This window comes from Lytechinus pictus, chromosome 14, assembly GCF_037042905.1.
Source record: "Lytechinus pictus isolate F3 Inbred chromosome 14, Lp3.0, whole genome shotgun sequence".
NCBI lineage: Eukaryota > Metazoa > Echinodermata > Echinoidea > Temnopleuroida > Toxopneustidae > Lytechinus > Lytechinus pictus.
Genome location: NC_087258.1, coordinates 6,511,708 through 6,526,510, shown reverse-complemented (window position 1 = coordinate 6,526,510; position 14,803 = coordinate 6,511,708). Strand labels below are relative to the sequence as shown.

Here is a 14,803-nt window from a genome sequence, read left to right as displayed (position 1 = left end):
TCAAAAAAGTAATAGAAATTTTAGAAAAATTCAGAAAAGAATCAGGACTTAGAGTTAATAGCGATAAGACGAAGGTTTTATTACTTGGTTCCTCTCAAGGAAAATCATATGATTTATCTTTTGGCCAAAAGGTGGATTTTATAACGATTCTCGGTGTATTTTTTTCTTTAGATGTAGAAGTAAAAGAAAGATTGAATTATAAAGAAATATTAAGTAAAATAAAGAAGTTGTTAAACTGGTGGAAGCAAAGAGATTTAACTTTGATGGGCAAAATACAATTATTAAAGCAATTTATCTTTTCAAAATTCATTATGTGGCATCTCTCACACCAATCCCAGGATGGGTTTATGTTGAACTTGATCAGTTGGCTTTTACTTTTTTGTGGGTTGGCAGAAATAAGATCAATAAAAGAACGATGTATTTAGATTACCATCAAGGCGGCTTGAAAATGATGAATTTCAATGGTTAATAAAGGCACAAAGAGTTATGTGGATTAAACGACTAAAAGAAAATAATGCAATGAAATGGAAACAATATTTCAATTATGCCACAAAACATCTAGGAGGAAATTTTATATTTTCATGCGATTATTTGCTTGGAGTGTTGGAGATAGCATTGCCGCAATTTGATATAGATTTGCTAGAAGTATGGATAGAGACGAAGGATTTTCGATTAAAATCTGAAACATATAAAGGAAATGAGATATTTTTTTAACAATAAATTCGTACGAATTGAAGGGAAATGCATATTTAACCAAAAATTATATGAAAAAAATATTTACAGACTGAAACATATTATGGATTGTGATGGAAACTTAAGGTCATTTTCGTACTTCCAAAGACAGGGTTTAAACATAAATGATTTTCATTTGATAGAGTCAATATATAAAACTTTTCAAGTCAGCTGGAAACGAAATATGAAAATAGATAGCAAAGAGGCTTCTCTTAGGGAAGAAATATCATTTATATCTGGAAAAAGAATTTTGTCAATAGAGGAGTTAGTATCTAAAAACGTTTATGCAAATTTTATGAAATGTAACTTCACAATACCTGATGTTTTCGAAAGGTTAAAAAACAAATATAGTTTTTCTTATGAAAAGATTGAACACATTTTTATGAGACCAAGACAATGTACTCTGAACAGTAGATTAAGAGAGTTTCAGTTTAAAATGTTACACGGCATTGCTTATACAAATTATCACTTGTTCCGTTTTAAAATCTCACAGAATAATATTTGTTGTTATTGTAAAAAAGAGGAAGAAACATATCGCCATCTATTTTTGGAATGTGAATATGCTTGTCTGGTTTGGGATAATTGTAAGAAGATGTTTGGTTTTATTTCGACGGGCAATTTAAGCTGGGAGGAAATTCTTGTAGGTGTAGAATTAAAGGACGAAGGAAAGGAACGTTTAGTCAATCATTTTCAAACTTTGTTAAATTTTTAATCTTCAAAGGGAGGGAAAAGGGTGCACTTATAACCATGGATGAAATTAAAAGGAAATTTAAAGAAGAAGAATGGGAAGAAAGAAGGCTGGCGCTAGGTAGAGGTAAGATGTCTCTACATTTAAGGAAATGGGAAAATCTGAATTAAAAGAATATATAGGGAGAGTGAGGCAAAGGTATATATACAACGAGAGACAAAACCACACAAAAAATACAAAAATAAATAAATACGGAGAATTGTAGTCCCTTCCATGTAGTGTAAAGGCATAAAAAGGGGAGGGTGCTCCTCAGTGGCGTACCTAGGATTTTCCACAGGGGGGGCAAAACCGTCCGCCCAAAAAAGCAAAAAAGCAAAAAAAAAAAAAAAAAAAAAAAAAAAAAAGGTCTTCGATCACAAATAAAGGATTTCGTTCCAAAAAAAATTTGACAAGCAAAAAAAAAAAAAAAAAAAAAAAAAAAAGGTCTTGAAGGATTTCGTTCCAGAAAAAAAATTGACAAGCAAAAAAAAAAAAAAAAAAAAAAAAGGTCTTCAAGCTCGTCAGGGGGGCATTAGAGGTCTTAAAGCTCGTCAGGGGGGGCAAAAAAGGTTTTTCAAGCCCGTCAGGGGGGGGCAAAGATACGTTTTTGCATGGGTTGTGACTCGTCAGGGGGGGCAGAGTGCCCCCCCTGCCCCCCCCCCGTAGGTACGCTAGTGGTGCTCCTAACCTAGGGACGGGGGGTTGGGAGGTAGAACAACACTTTTTATCTTTTTTTTTCTCTCTTATCATTCATACATCTTGTTAATATTTCATTTTGTAATTGCTGAAACGCATTAGTATTAATTTCTAGTATCTTTGAAGTTTGATGTATAGTTTGTATAATTATATTTGTTATGGATTTATTGTATAATTTATAATCATGTTTCAAATAGTTTGTACAACTTGCTTATGGAATGTGAATGTTTATTTTGATTTGAGAGAATACAATAAAACATCCTTTAAAAAAAAAAAAATTACCACCACCACCATCATCGATCATCATCAACACCACCACCACCACCACCACCACCATCATCATCATCATCATCATCATCATCATATCGATCATCATCACCATCATCATCATCATATCATCCTCATCCTCATCATCACCATCATCATCATCATCACTACCATCATCATCATCATCATCATCATATCGATCATCATCATCATCATATCGATCATCATCATCATCACCATCATCATCATCATCATCCATCATCATCCATCATCATCATCATCATCATCATCATTCTTCATCATCATCATCATTCTTCATCATCTTCATCATCGTCATCGCGCGTCTCAACTAGCATGCATGCAGCGATCGCGATCTAAATTTAGAAAAGGAAAGAAGAAAAATGGCCGCGCTCCGAGTTCCTCCAGAAGCTACGTTTAGCCTTCGCTGGTTTATCCAGGGAAACTGCATATCCGTCTTGTATTTTTTGCTGAGAAGTTACCCATCAACCAGTCCATTTATCGAAACGTTTTCCCAGCGATATCTCGAATCTATCGTCGTATATGCACTCATCAACTTCTTGTATTGCTGGATTTTTTACAAGACATACTTCACCAGACAGGTATTGTGTTGTCCCATATGTTACAAAATATGTGTGTGAATCGTTGTCAAAATTGTTCGTTCTATTTTGACCTTAATAAGTCCTTGGGTCTGTGCAGTGCAATTTGTGTGTGTGGTGGGCAATCGTTGTGAACTTGACATCCAGCATGATACTGAACATAATTCTGCAGTTTTACCTGCAAATCTATGAATTAGATTACATACATGTATGTGCAAACATGACTGTCATGACATGCACTCCTAGTAATAGTAGTACCAATGAGGTCCAAACATTAACATGTATGGACCTCATAGGCGACAATGCGTTAAAAACAGGTTAGAAGTCCTGCACCCAAGTATTTTTATGATATTAGTGATTATTACTCGAAAAATGCAAGCTTTGTCCTCATTTGTTTAGCATTTATTAAAAAATTACCCATTAACTATAATCCTACTCATACTTTAAATGTTATAAAATAAAGGGAAACTTACATTTGAGTCCTTTTTCGATCTTTTCTTGGCAGTCAGTCTGGTCCCGTCGAGTGCGATCAAAGCGGTACGAAGCTAATTTTCAGATCACGTGATACGAGTAGTCATCACCTGATCGATCGACTATCCTTTTTTAAAGACCGCAACAATTATAAATTTTATTATAAAATATATATAGAATAAATAATTGCATGATATTATATATATCTACAATTAAAAATATTTTGTGATATGAATTTAATATTTGACGTAAAAATCGCTATTTAACAAAATATTTATTAAAAAATAAAAAATAATAAAAACGCCTTGGACACAGTGCAAAAAACCTAACAATTTGGCCGCGTTCTTAACAACTATCGTAAGGGGCGCTCTATTTATAAATAAAAAAGAATGTACAGCTGTCTACCGCGACGTGGTTTGTCGCAAGATTTGGGACAAATCCGTGGGAATTCTTGAGAAAATACATCAAAAGAACTGGTGAGTACCGATTAAACATTATCAAAGTAGTAAATAGGTTATACATAACTTGTAGATATATATTTTAAATTGATATTGATGCTTAGTTCCAAGCTAGGGCGGCCCAAATGTGCGTGAGTGGAGTCCCAGTTTATTAACACGGGTAAGTATTGGGGTGTCGCCTAGAGTGATGACATGTCTGTCAGCTGTCGATTAAAAAAAAATTTCGATGCATTTTGAGAGAGAAGATGAGACTAAGTTTAGTTGAGTAATAAGACTGAGAATGAGACTGAGAGTTGAGGAAGTTGACTTGTTGAGAAGGGTCCTAAACTGGGATCCATTCCATAAAACTTGTAAATTTACAATAACTGTTAAAAGCTACTTACATGACTAAGTAAAAGCCAATCTGATATCACTCCAATAAGGACGGTCAAGACATACATGATGCAACAGTACTGGGGCCTGTTTCATGAAATAGTCTTTGGTAGAACCGTTCTAAGTAAGAATGAGATGTCGCTCAACTCTTTCACAAAGCCAATTTGGGCGATACGAAGAATGGTCCTTGGACTCTGGAGTTGGCATGCATAATCTTCTTTGCACACCGCCCGCCACCTTCGGCATTGATAGAAAATGCGTTTACGGCAAGTTATTTTTATATGGGGGCTGTCATCAATTTCAGCTCAGTGCAAGACGAGCCAAAACGGATGTCGTTTTAACTTCTCTGGGGTAATTTAGGCCCAAATATTTTTTTAAAAATATGTTTTCTTTTATTTTCTCACAATTCTCCCTCTTCTCCCCACCCTTTTTCCATTTTTTTTTCAACCAAACTTGAAATATATCAAAATGGGCAGCAATCTCTCTGACCCGTGAATGCTTTGTCATTAGATAAACAACATGAAAACAAATTTAAAAAAAGAAACTATGTATGGTATTAAATGGTATGTTTATGGACGTTCAGCAAAAAAAAACAAAAAAACAATACAAAAATAAAATGTTACTAAACATGCTAAATCATTTATTTATTTTTATGTCATTATCCAAGGCTTGACCTTAGCGGTGGCCCGGGGCCACCAGAAATTCACCTCGGGCAACCATCATTGAAAAATGCTAAGTTTTGGTGGCCCGAATCGGGCAACCAATAATTTTTAAAGTAGCGCAATTTTTTCCTGATTTTGCATAGCCTTAAGGACTCCATGATGATATTTTTAAATATTTTGACATATACTTCTTCATCATGGAGCCTTGAACTGCCTCCCATTTATAAGAGACACATCATAACAAAGATGGATTTCCTTGGAAGACAAAATTGCCTTTGTGAAACGGAAAGCACTGATTTGTCGCCAATCTTCATATCTCGGAAGAATGGTCCTAGGACATTCCTACGTATCGCTCATATATCTTCATGAAACAGGCCCCTGAACTCCTAGGCGACCATAGCGCGGTGTGCATTTGTAGAAAGTGGGCACCTGCGGTAACTCACATTATGCACACAATGATGACGACAAGGCTTGTTGGTGGGATGAATTGTCTAGTAATTTTACTTAGTATTTTTATGCCCAAAGGTCACAGCTCATTAAATATGCGAGTTGGTTTCCGTGCAACAACTCGACAAATATTTTATGGATTTAAAAAATTGTTGGTGTGTAGGTAGATGACACCAAAATACAGGCTAAGTTCGAATTCAGAGTCCGCAGGTCAAAGGTCACAGCTCATTAAATATGCGAATTGGTTTCCGCGCAATAACTCAACAAATATTTAATGGATTTTCAAATTTTTTGGGTGTAGGTAGATGACACCAAAATATAGGCTAAGTTTAACTTCGGAGTCCGCAGGTCAAAGGTCACAGCTCATTATGTATGCGAGTTGGTTCAAAGGTCTAAATTTGTTCATTATATTTTATATCCATATTGGTTTCTGGACGATATTAAGTTCAATCATATTGAATTAATTTCTGACCGCGTTAAGCGGGGGCATCTGTGTCCTTTTAGTTATGAAATTTTTTGAGTGAAATTTGTTATTGTTTATTGCAGTTTATCACAAATTATATCTAAGGTATACATTTTGATTAAATATCTGTGGATTTTGTACAATGGTGCTTGAAAATCTGACTACTCTTGCAGCTTTTTTCAATTCAAGGTCCCAATGCCCTTTAGATTGCAATCTCATTGGCTGATAGTAATTTTTGTCTCGCCTGCATAGCAGAGCGAGACTATAGGCGCCGCTTTTCCGACGGCGGCGGCGGCGTCAACATCAAATCTTAACCTAAGGTTAAGTTTTTGAAATGACATCATAACTTAGAAAGTATATGGACCTAGTTCATGAAACTTGGACATAAGGTTAATCAAGTATTACTGAACATCCTGCCTGAGTTTCAGGTCACATGACTAAGGTCAAAGGTCATTTAGGGTCAATGAACTTAGACCATGTTGGGAGAATTATTTTCAAAATCTTAACCGAAGGTTAAGTTTTTGAAATGACATCATAACTTAGAAAGTGTAAAGACCTAGATCATGAAACTTGAGCATAAGGTTAATCAAGTATTAGTGAACATCCTGCCCGAGTTTCAGGTCACATGACCAAGGTCAAAGGTCATTTAGGGTCAATGAACTTTGGTCAAGTTGGGGGTATTTGTTGAATTACTATCATAACTTTGAAAATTTATGGATCTAGTTCATGAAACTTGGACATAAGGTTAATCAAGTATTAGTGAACATCCTACCTGAGTTTCAGGTCACATGACCAAGGTCAAAGGTCATTTAGGGTCAATGAACTTTGGCCAAGTTGGGGGTATTAGTTGAATTACCTTCATAACTTTGAAAAGTTATGGATCTAGTTCATGAAACTTGGACATTAGGTTAATCAAGTACCACTGAATATCCTGTGCAAGTTTCAGGTCACATGACCATGGTCAATGGTCATTTAAGGTCAATGAACTTTGGCCGTGTTGGGGGTCTTTGTTAAATTACCATCCTAACTCTGAAGGTTTATGGATCTAGTTCATAAAACTTGGACATAAGAGTAATCGAGTATCACTGAACATCCTGTACGAGTTTCAGGTCACATGACCATGGTCAAAGGTCATTTAAGGTCAATGAACTTTGGCCGTGTTGGGGGTATTTGTTGAATTACCATCCTAACTCTGAAGTTTATGGATCTATTTCATAAAACTTGGGAAATAAGAGTAATCCAGTATCACTGAACATCCCCTGTGAGTTTCAGGTCACAAAATCAAGGTCAAAGGTGAGTTAAGGTCAACAAACTTAGGCCATGTTGGGGTAATTGTTGAATTGCCATCATAACTTTGAAAGTTTATCGATAGAGTGAATGAAATGTGGACATGGGTGTAGTTGACAAGTCTTAAGTCACCGTTCAAATGTCATCTATGGTCAATGAACGTGGTATTATGTCATTATATGAATGGTGTTTTTGTGAATGATTATTTTATAGTAGTTTTCAAAGTTAGCACTGCTGCTATATTAAATCGCGTAATGCAGGCGAGACTGCCAGAGGCGTTCCACTTGTTTATAACAAGTCTTTATGAAACTTTACCCTGCTCATCAAATGGCAGCTGCCCAATCATACCATGAAATGGCTATTTCTTATTGACAGTTTTATGTCAGCCAGCCCGAAGGTCAATGTTTTTTTTAAATAGGCCTAGTCCAAATGGGATATTCAGCCAGTGCCCAATCTTTTGCCAGATTTTAATTTGATGTCTGGAGAATTTCGATTTGATTATTATGAATACAGGGAAATAGTTTGCTTCCCAAATTTGATTAGCATTTTTGGTCATAAGAGAAAAAGCTCTCAACTATGTTCAGGAATCAATATGTAGTACATGAATTCTAGAAGAGATTTAATTCGAAATATGTAATGGGCACTTGGCAGATATAAATTTTGTTTAGGCCCATGTCAAAATGTCTTACCCATTCAAACAATCACTTAAAATAAGACCATAGATGTTTACCACCAGGCTATTTTGTCAACTTTTGACTGGTCATATCCTTCCCTGGAGGTTCCTGAAATTTCACTATTACAACAACTATCCGATTAACCTAACATTAAAACGATCATGAAATGCCCATCTAATGTTTGTATTTGATTTAGTTGGAAACTCTTAAGAAAAAGAGGAAGAAAGATTGAAAGAGGAATGTTACCTTCTTTCTTAACTCAGAAACTATGATCAATTTCTGGAAAATTCAGATGTTAGATGTTAGATTATGGAGCGTTGTGGCCCAGTTGATAAGTCTTCTGACTTTGAAACAAAGGGTTGTTGGTTCAAATCCCAGCTATGGCATAATTTCCTTCAGCAAGATATTTATCCACATTGTGCTGCACTCAACCCAGGTGAGGTGAATGAGTACCTGGCAGGATTAATTCCTTGAATACATGAGCGCTGAAAGGCAGCTCGAGCCAAAGCCGGGGTAATAATAATAACAACGCGCCTCAGAATAGAATATTTCTAGATAGATGGCGCTGGATAAATGCCTATTATTATTATTATTGGTGTGTAGATCTACATGATGTTGGATATGAATGGATAAGTTAAGTGATGGACTAGATTTCCTGACTTCTCTCTATTTCTAACCAACAGGTAGCTTTCCAGGGTTGTCTTCTCGGCGTACTATCCGGGACAGGGCTCATCATCGGCTTCACGTCCAACACGTTTCATCCGTTTGGCTGGTACCTTGTCATCCTCAGTTTCTTCCATTTCTCAGAATTCTTCAGCACCTGCATCTACAACTACGAAAGCCTGTCACTGGATTCTTACCTCCTGAACCACAGCATAGCGTACCATGTGGCGGCCCTCGCTAGCTGGCTGGAGTTCTTCATTGAACTCTACTTCTTCCCAGGTAAGCCTATATTATGTAGGTGGATTGTCTTTTTTTAGAGCATGCATGTAGAGTTTGGTTACATCATCTTGCAACTAAAACATGGCACACAAAAGGCACACTTAGTTGGTCTTCATCACTAAATTCATGCTTTTATTCTCTTATTTTTTTATTTCAGACATACTTTTTTGTAATACTCATAAGATTTGCTAGAATTGAAATAGTTATAATAATGATTAACTTGTCAGATGAATCACAATTTTATTGCATTTACGTGTATATATTTGGTGTCAAGGGACAGTATCATTTTGAGAGTTCTGGTATATGTATGTGCTTCTTGTTAAGACATAGTGCTCAAACTTTTTAAAGTATAAACTGTTAAGTAATTAAAGAATTCCTATATGACATTTGACAACTTCTGGTATATTCCCTCTTTGTCAGGATTGAAATCGCTGTGGTACATCAGTCTTCTCGGCATTGCGCTGTGTGTGGGCGGAGAGTTTCTGCGGAAGGGTGCCATGCTGACCGCTGGCCGGAGTTTCAACCACTACATCCAGACCACTAAAGCCGATGACCATGATTTGGTCACTCACGGGGTGTATTCCTGGTCAAGACACCCGTCCTACGTGGGCTGGTTCTACTGGAGCATAGGAACGCAGGTTTGTTGGAGGATTGTGGAATACCCTGTGGTGGGGGCAGATCAGGGATTTGATAAATGAGGGGGGCATAGAAAATAATGATGATAATGATCCATTCTTGTATGGCGCATTTCAGATTATCATCATTTGTGTGGGTTGATTCTATAACACTGTCAGATTTGCTTTTATAAATGGCATTAACCCTCTAGTGAAGAGGAAACCAACATTAGACCATGATACTTCCCATTGCATATTTATATTATGACCGTTTTTAATTTAAAAAACTATTGATTTTTCTATTTGGGGCTGTTGTGTTTCTTTCAAAAGATTGAAAATAAACTGTATGATTCATTTCTTTGCAGTTAATATTATGCAATCCACTCTGCTGTCTTGCGTACAGCATCACGTCCTGGCGCTTCTTTAACGAGCGGGTTGAGGACGAGGAGATCACGTTGGTCGCTTTCTTTGGCCAGAGTTATGTTGATTACCAGAAGAAGGTCGGCACCAAGCTTCCTTTCATCCATGGCTACAGGTTATGACCAAAGTCCTGTCAGAGGAATGATGGTGAGCCGCACTGACCAAATAATCTGATGCCTGCAAAATATCTACAGCAAGACAATTGTGTGTCAGCGTTATATTGATATCAACGTTGCTATGTGAGGCAACATTTTTTGTGTGTCTGGCTTGGACATGACAACTATTTTTTTTTTCAAAGTATATCTGAAATAATACTGTTGAATAAGATTTGGCTTTGTGAAACATCAGATTGTAGGTTGGAACATATGGGGCTGAATCCCTGATATAGCACCTACATCCTCAGGCAAGGCATTAATTTACATTTTGCCCTATTTGACACTTCTGTTATCCATTTGTTGTTTATTTGTATGCATGAGCTTCCATTGTGAGATCGGTGCAGTCAGATGTCCCCAGAGTTACATGTAGGGGAGACCGGGGTTAGTTGGAACACGGGGTAAGTTGAAACATTGTAATTTTCTTTAACGTCTTTAAATAAATTTCTGCAATACTGCCCTCAATTTATTGTCATTATCAACAGCCATCTACCATATTACAGACAACACATGTGCAACAAGCCTGGTGAAGTTAGAAAGGAATTTTTGTTTTTTGACCTTCTGAGTAATTTTTTTCTCTTTCAGAAATGTTTGATTATCTCAGAGAAGTTTATAGATCAAGTTGGCCAGTTTGGGAGTATAACAGACACTTATACCAAGCTACAAAATGAGGTTATTAATATGCCATGATGAAGTCCCTTTATTGTGCTGTAAGCTTATAAACGTCAAATGGGCCTCCGGGGTTAGTTGGAACAAAGTTGAAGGGGCTAGTTGGAACATGTTCCAACTTACCCCAAACATAATTATGAATAAAACATTGGATATGAGAAAAAAATATATAAAGTTTTCACACTCTTGTGAATATGTATTGTATACCATGCTTGTTTAGTTTAATAGGTCTGAGTGTGCATTTAAGGCCTATTGTAGGCCCCTAATGCAATATTAACCCTTATCAAACTGGGGGGGGGGGGTCAATTTGAGCCCCCCCCCCCCTCGAGAAATTTCGTCACTACGCCGTCGCGCGATTTGTTTTACTACAGTGCTTGCTGACTTTTTACTTTCAAGTCTTGCGCATCATTTGAGACAAAATTTGCGATGCCTGTGTGCACGGTACCGAAATTACGCAACATTTTGTATGTGCATGTTCGTACCCAAAATTGCTAAAAAACGTGATTCCAATTCATGTACATGTACAAGGTCAATGCAAATTGTGTTTTTCAACCAAAAGTCATAAATGTATGATTATTTTTTACTTTTGTTGGTTCAAATAGATTTATTAAATGCTATTTATGATCGCAAAAGAGTCCCGACAAAGTTCATTGGAAAAAACAAAGGTTCTAAAAAACAAAAATATAAATAAAACTAGATTTTAATTCGTCATGTGGACGAATTAGGTGGTCTGTCCTTATTCTCGCCATCATGATCACTATTACCATGTTCAAGCAGATCAATATGATCTTCATGATGACAACGGAATGTTCATTATCATGGAATACTTGTAAAAGACGGGAGATGATAAAGCACTGTGAAAAGGGTCTCTTTGATATGTGAAAATACATGTGATATGAAAAAAATAATTATAATCTGTTTAATCTTGCTAAATTTTAACTTTCATACCTTTAAATTATCATAAAGGATCATGTACGAGGTGGTAAAAAGAAAAAGAAAAAGAAAAAAAAAATCATCTTGTTCACCCCAGGACTCGAACCTGCGCCCCCGAGAACACAAGTCAAGTGCGTTATCCATTGAGCCACGATATTCCCCATAGAGATTACACGTAAGCAAATTTGAGAATTGCAAATCCAATTTTGCAAGCGAAAAACGGGCATGATCCCGGCATCTGATCAAAAAATGGAGGGCACATTTCCGAAAGCTTAGAATCTCAGCTACAACATATTAAAAGCTCAGAGATAACTGACAAGAAAAAATTGAGATATAGCTCACGAAATAGAGGAATGTAGAATCTAGTTTTGAGAAAAAGTCATGTCCCATAGAGATTACACGCAAAATGAGGAAAAATGACATGCCTCTTTTCATCGCTGTTTTACGCCATGATGCGATTTTCAAAATGAAAATTCATGATAACTGAGGAGAAAGAGTACATTCTAAACTACTATATACTGAAATCTGGGCGAAAAAAAATCAATATTTACGGAGTTATGATCAAATTTGCATAAGTTTGATGACGTCATTTTTGAAAAAAATGAAATTTTCAGTTTAGGCGCAATTTTGATGACGTCATGATCAAATTGAGGGACAATGGTGACATGAAATCAAATCTACAACTCATACTCTATCGATATATGAAAAAAAAAATTGGGGTCAACGGACTATTTAAAGAGCTACAGTGAATTTTCAATAGACATGTTTTTGCCCATATATGGCCTGTAGTGAGAGCTCGCGCGCACACGTGCTGCAAACTTTAACGGGTGTTAATTTCGTTATTAATGGTCGTAGAAGGTTGATCAAGGTATCAAATTGCTCAGAATTATATCATCAATGCAATGATATAATAAAAAACTGTGTTTCTGCGTTGCGTTATGGCGTTACACGCGGAAACGCGCGTGCGCAAAATTTTGAAATGCTTAAAATGACTTGAAACGTACCCAAAAAAATTTATAGGCCATTTGGAGAATTTTTTTGGCTTTGACGCGCGCGTCATGACTTTTACATGACCTTTGATGACATTGACAAATGACCTTCAACCTTACGTTTATGTGATGTAAATATGGTTGATTATTGATGATCCATTATGTTGATATGATCAAATTGAGAATTTTACAAAATGGCGCGTAGATGACGTCATCGTAATCAGATGACCTTGAAAAGCTTAGTATGCCGTCTCTATGATAGACTCTAACTGTATGACAGAAAAATCAGCCAAATTGATTCAGCCAATTCGGAGAAAAGTTGGCAACAAACATAGGTGCTAAAAATAAATAAATAATAAAGAAAATTCTGACGAAATTAAGAGGTGATCTGTCATAGACAGACCACCTAAAAAACAAAAATACTTAAATTATATTTTTTGCAATTTTTGGTGGATATTTGTTATCAATGTGAAAATTGATACTCTCACCAAAAATTAGCATTCTACTAGCTTAATAAATAGAGTTAAAGGCAAAAACATACAAAACAAATTTAGGGCAAATTTCATATGCTTATTTGCATAATTAATAAATGAAAAAATATAAACAATTAATTTTTGTCTTATAAATTTGATGCAGAAGTACATGGAATTGCGGATAGTACACTTAATTGCATTTAAAATCAAATGCTCCCAAATATGCGGAATTCTACTACACAGTCTGCTTGCGTGAGTGGCTGTATAATAGAAAACATAAAGTTCAACGAATCTACACTTTAATATTTTGAACTTGAATGAAATAAAGCAAATAGGCTAAAACCATGTAATATTACAGTGTTAAGTAGTTTTAGTATAATTCTTAATTGACCATGCAATGTTCCAACTTACCCCGTACCATGTTCCAACTTACCCCGTATATGGGGTAAGTTGGAACGTTTGCAATGGTGTTGTTCAAGGTGGATTTTTTCAGTAACCATAATAGAGTTAAAAATTTTATGGGGTACATTTGAAGCCCTTCAGATATATGCTTCAAGCTGATATATTGATTGTTGCACGAATAAAATCTATTTGGATTTTACAGCCATTTTTGTCAAAAATGTTCCAACTAACCCCGGTCTCCCCTATGTCCTTTTCATATTTACCTCTGATAAGGGATGAAAAAAGGGAAGAAGCTGTGCTCCTTTTTACAAATGATAGATAATTCTTAATGCATCTCGGCATCGCACAGTGGATCGGCAATGTTATTTCATGAAAGCCTAGTTTTGCTGTTTTAGTATGGACCACCAAATTGGATCTTTATAAACCAAAATTAAAAATAACTTTGTTGGGCCAGCTTGACCAATTACATTTTCAGTTAGTGTCCCATTCTAGACCAGTCTCATAAAGACTTGCTAAAAGTAAGAGATGCGCAATTTATTCATTTATTTCACATCTCTGAAAAGAAAATAAAAAACATACAAGATACAATACATTGAGATCAATCAAATGATTCTGTAGTAATGGAGTAATGAATATTGTAAAATGACAAATTAACAAAAATAACAAATTACATAGGGTAATGGATCAAATTAAATGATTTCAGTAGCTTAAAATTGTTATTGCAATTTGTTATTATTTCAGTTTTTTGCAATGGCACCCAGGATTACATAGTATATTTCCTCATATTCTTATATGTTAGAAGGTGATGTACAAGGCAGATAAAAAAAAAATTGAAGTTGATTTTCAGGATATAGCTATGACTTGGGTATTTTTACTATTGATAAATGCATATTCAATTATGTACTGTATATCTGGTTTTGTATTATAATAAGTTTGAAAGAAAAAAAAAATGTGCCTTTTGTATACATTTGTGAAGAGATTATGACTTGCTAATGTTTTTTTTTTTGTATTTTGTGTGGCCTACTAACTTATTGGCCAGAGTGAATAACGAATTCTATTTTTAAATGGCTGGTTTGTCAAGGCATTACAATTGCGTGACATCATTGATTCATGAATTTAGAATGACTTATTGACAAAAGGATATTTTTCGTGGCCGAGAGGTTATGAAGAGTGCTGTGTAAAACATCAAAATGTTAGTACATGCAGCATTCCATACTTTCAATACAAATTTATTTATTAGAATTATTAATCAAATGATTACAGTTATAAGGACTGCATTTGTCTATTTAAAGGAATAACAGTGAATATTATAATATGAAAAAAATTTACACTTTCC

General features: G+C 35.5%; 1 protein-coding gene across 1 annotated transcript; it reads left to right on the top strand.

Moving 5' to 3' along the window:
- The first annotated feature begins 2,789 nt into the window (after window positions 1–2,789).
- Window positions 2,790–11,654, top strand: LOC129276712 (protein-S-isoprenylcysteine O-methyltransferase-like). Its single transcript, XM_054913110.2, has 4 exons — window positions 2,790–3,042; window positions 8,557–8,815; window positions 9,236–9,453; window positions 9,795–11,654. The coding sequence occupies exons 1-4, from the start codon at window positions 2,824–2,826 to the stop codon at window positions 9,969–9,971; spliced, it is 873 nt and encodes a 290-aa protein (XP_054769085.1). The 5' UTR covers window positions 2,790–2,823; the 3' UTR covers window positions 9,972–11,654.
- The last annotated feature ends 3,149 nt before the right edge of the window (window positions 11,655–14,803 follow it).

Coding starts and splice junctions, on each gene's coding strand:
- LOC129276712 (XM_054913110.2), top strand. CDS start 2,824: ATGGCCGCGCTCCGAGTTCCTCCAGAAGCTACGTTTAGCCTTCGCTGG. Junction 3,043..8,556: donor AGACATACTTCACCAGACAG/GTATTGTGTTGT, acceptor TCTAACCAACAG/GTAGCTTTCCAGGGTTGTCT. Junction 8,816..9,235: donor TGAACTCTACTTCTTCCCAG/GTAAGCCTATAT, acceptor CCTCTTTGTCAG/GATTGAAATCGCTGTGGTAC.